General features: G+C 58.4%; 1 protein-coding gene across 1 annotated transcript; it reads right to left on the bottom strand.

The window, feature by feature from the left end:
• Nucleotides 1–1,338: 1,338 nt before the first annotated feature.
• Nucleotides 1,339–2,865, bottom strand: VOLCADRAFT_100983 (uncharacterized protein; the record flags this gene model as incomplete). Its single annotated transcript, XM_002959461.1, has 1 exon — nt 1,339–2,865. One exon carries the CDS (start codon nt 2,863–2,865, stop codon nt 1,339–1,341), a length of 1,527 nt encoding a protein of 508 aa, XP_002959507.1.
• Between the last annotated feature and the right edge of the window lie 36 nt (nt 2,866–2,901).

The raw sequence follows: 2,901 nt of genomic DNA, 5'->3' as shown, positions 1-2,901 counted from the left end.
GCCAACAAGAAGTCGATGTGACACAAGCACCTTCGCAAGGCAGGAGGCGGTCATAAGAAGCATGAGCAGAAGCGGCGGGCTCTCACTGCCTGCCGAGGCTGCACAGCCGTTAGCGGAAGCATATGCTGGTAACGTTTGAGGATTTAGGGTTTGATGTTGCAGAACAGGAAGCATAGTACCGGAAAACCCTAGTGTTGGGATGTGTTCGATTTCTGACTGCCCAGGCTGTAGTTAGCTATTGCATCTGCGGCTGTGTGTGGTCGTTTTGGCAGCAGTCTTTTGCTGGTGGCTGCGAGGATGACCACGCAATTCACAAGAAGGTGTGGCATGCTGTAATAAGGTCTCGGGCAACACCCATGGCAGTCTCACGGGAAGAGTTGCTCTCTTGCATCTGCTCACAACAGGTAGGTACACCACTCGGCAAGCATCATTTGATGACTTCTGCATAGCTGCCATGCACACATGTTGGTTGTTACATATCGATCCGGGCCTGACACTGGCCAGGGGCACCTAACCGTACCCCAACGGGAACGACCACTGAAGCACTCCTCATTTGAGGAGGGGTGTACCACCTTGTCCATACACTGCACCAGCCCATGCTGATGCTCACCACCAACCTTAATCATCACAGAACTGTGTTCACCTGAAAGTCCATTTGCCAGCTCAGCTAGCCCAGGTGCCAACAGCCCCCATGCCACCAGATGCATGCTCTACTTGAGTACAGCCGCACAGAATATCTACCACAAGGTGCACACACCAGCACCCATTTACCCTAATCAATGCAGGAGCGCTTCCATCCTGAAATACTTTTAACCATCTGATAACTCAGTGGCCCAGGGGCTAGCTAACTCCCCATGCCTCCAATCCAACACTCCTTATGGTGCTGTTAGTTTCCGCCAGGCATATTAGCCTCTTATTTAAAGCCAGGTCTTGGCTCCAGAGCAGCTCCTCCAAGGCTGCCACCTGACCGCTTAATCTGGCCCACTACACCCCGTCCTATTACATTCAGGGGACCATCGGTGGGATTCGAACCCACATCTACCACTCAAGCACTGGCACTTGGTGTGTGCGCATGTGTGCACCATATCCAACATGCATGGTTCCTTAGTTCAACTAGACGCGGGCTGCTTCGCCCGCGAGGGGGCCGTAGTCCCCCGGCTGGGCGGCACGAGTACGACGGTCCGTGCGTGTAGTACTACACCCGTGTGGGAGTCGAACCCACAAGTGCAAGGGATGCACCCAGCCGTGCAGGCGTGTCGTCGGACGGCTAGAGAGCCGTGCAACGCTGGCATTTAACGCCATCCAGTGGCGAGGCAGACAGACGAAGTGTTGGACGTGTCAGGTGGTGTTGGCTGCGGAGGTCCAACGCTCCTCAAGGTTTCTGGCGTGTTTGTACTCGGTGGTATAGCGTTCACGGGTTTCGGTTGCACGGCGATCCAGGAGGCGGAGTTCGGCCGCCAGGTCGGGGTCCAGCTTGGTTGCTGCCATGAACTGTTTGACGACTCGTGCTCGTTCGTCGGGTGTGGTAGAGAGCGGGCGCAGGAGGCGGATGTGGTCGAGTGTTTTGTAGCGGGTGAGCAACACGTACATGGTTGCACGCTTGAGGCCACCGGGCGGGACGGAAAGGTCCGTGACCCAGCATTCTTCCTTGAAGCTACGGCCCTGTACGAAGTAGTCGGTGACGGCGTAGTAGTCACCAAGCGGTACATTGACTCGACGTACATTTTTGGTGGCGGTGCCGGTGTTGGCAGCTGGCACGGTGATGTTTGCTGCCGGCGAGGGCCGTGGTACGATGGCGAAGGCAGCACCTTTGGCTGCGAAGTCCGCTAAGTCTGCTAGCACCGCTTTGGGCGCGTGCCCTTTAATGGGACGGACCAAGACGGCTGCAGGTAGGTAGTGGAGGCGCCAGTACGGGCCGCGGCCGTCGTCGGGCGGTTCACGGCTGTCGGTAAGCAGGCCACATGCCTCGACTTCATTGTTGTGGCACGCGCCAGCATCGGCAGCAGTGGTGTCGAGTAGGGTGTAGCGTGCACCCTCGTAGTACCAAGTGTCGGCGGTGGTGTGGTCGAAGGTGGCGTCTTTTACTCGCATTGCGACAGCCTTTTCGACATGGGAGAGCGGCTGTTGTTGGGTTGCGCCATGTTGCCTAACCGGGACGTGGTCCGCATTCCAGCTGACCAAACGCGCTCCTTTGCGGCGCGCCTGGAGCATCAGGAGGCGTGTGTTGAGCGCGTGCCTGGGTTCGTTCCGTTGCAGCACGACACGGGGTTCGAGGTCTGTGAGATCGGACAAATCTGTGATGACGCGTTGGTTGAGTGCGTCTACTAGATCTGCAACACGTGCTTCAGTGGGTTGAATGCCGCCGAACATGGTTGTGAAGCGGGTAAGCTGCTGGCCAGATGGGCTGTTGTCTTGCCGCTGGTGTTTCTGCAGCATGAATACGGTGCCGCCGAGCTGACGGTACAGGTTGAAGCCGTCGTGTAGGCGGGTGTGCGTTTGTGGCACGGGGCGACGAGTGCGACGTGTGGAGGTGGTGGCGCGACGGTTGCCGGTGTCGTCATCGGCATCACTGCCGTCATTGTTGCTGCCGTCAGCATGGTCACCTCCACGTTCGTCAACCGAGGCCGGCCAGCACTGTGCTGACGGTGCCGAGGGACTGAACTGGGGGTTTTGTTCGACGTTGGCGGCGTAGCGGTATGGCGGCGACCCGCCTGGCTGAGGATGCTGCAGCAGGTCGCCGATTCCGCCAGCAACGCGACCGGACAAGACACGGCTGCTGGGATGGGCGGGTCCAAGGTGTGGTGGAGGCGGCACATTGGCTGTACAGGAGTGGCTGATGGCGCCGAGGTGCTCGTGGCTTTGCATGCCAATTTCGTCGATGAGGATGGCCCCATCACCACG

This window comes from Volvox carteri (assembly GCF_000143455.1).
Source record: "Volvox carteri f. nagariensis unplaced genomic scaffold VOLCAscaffold_267, whole genome shotgun sequence".
Taxonomy (NCBI): domain Eukaryota; kingdom Viridiplantae; phylum Chlorophyta; class Chlorophyceae; order Chlamydomonadales; family Volvocaceae; genus Volvox; species Volvox carteri.
The sequence above is the reverse complement of the archived record's forward strand: the minus strand, read 5'-3'. Positions and strand labels throughout refer to the sequence as shown.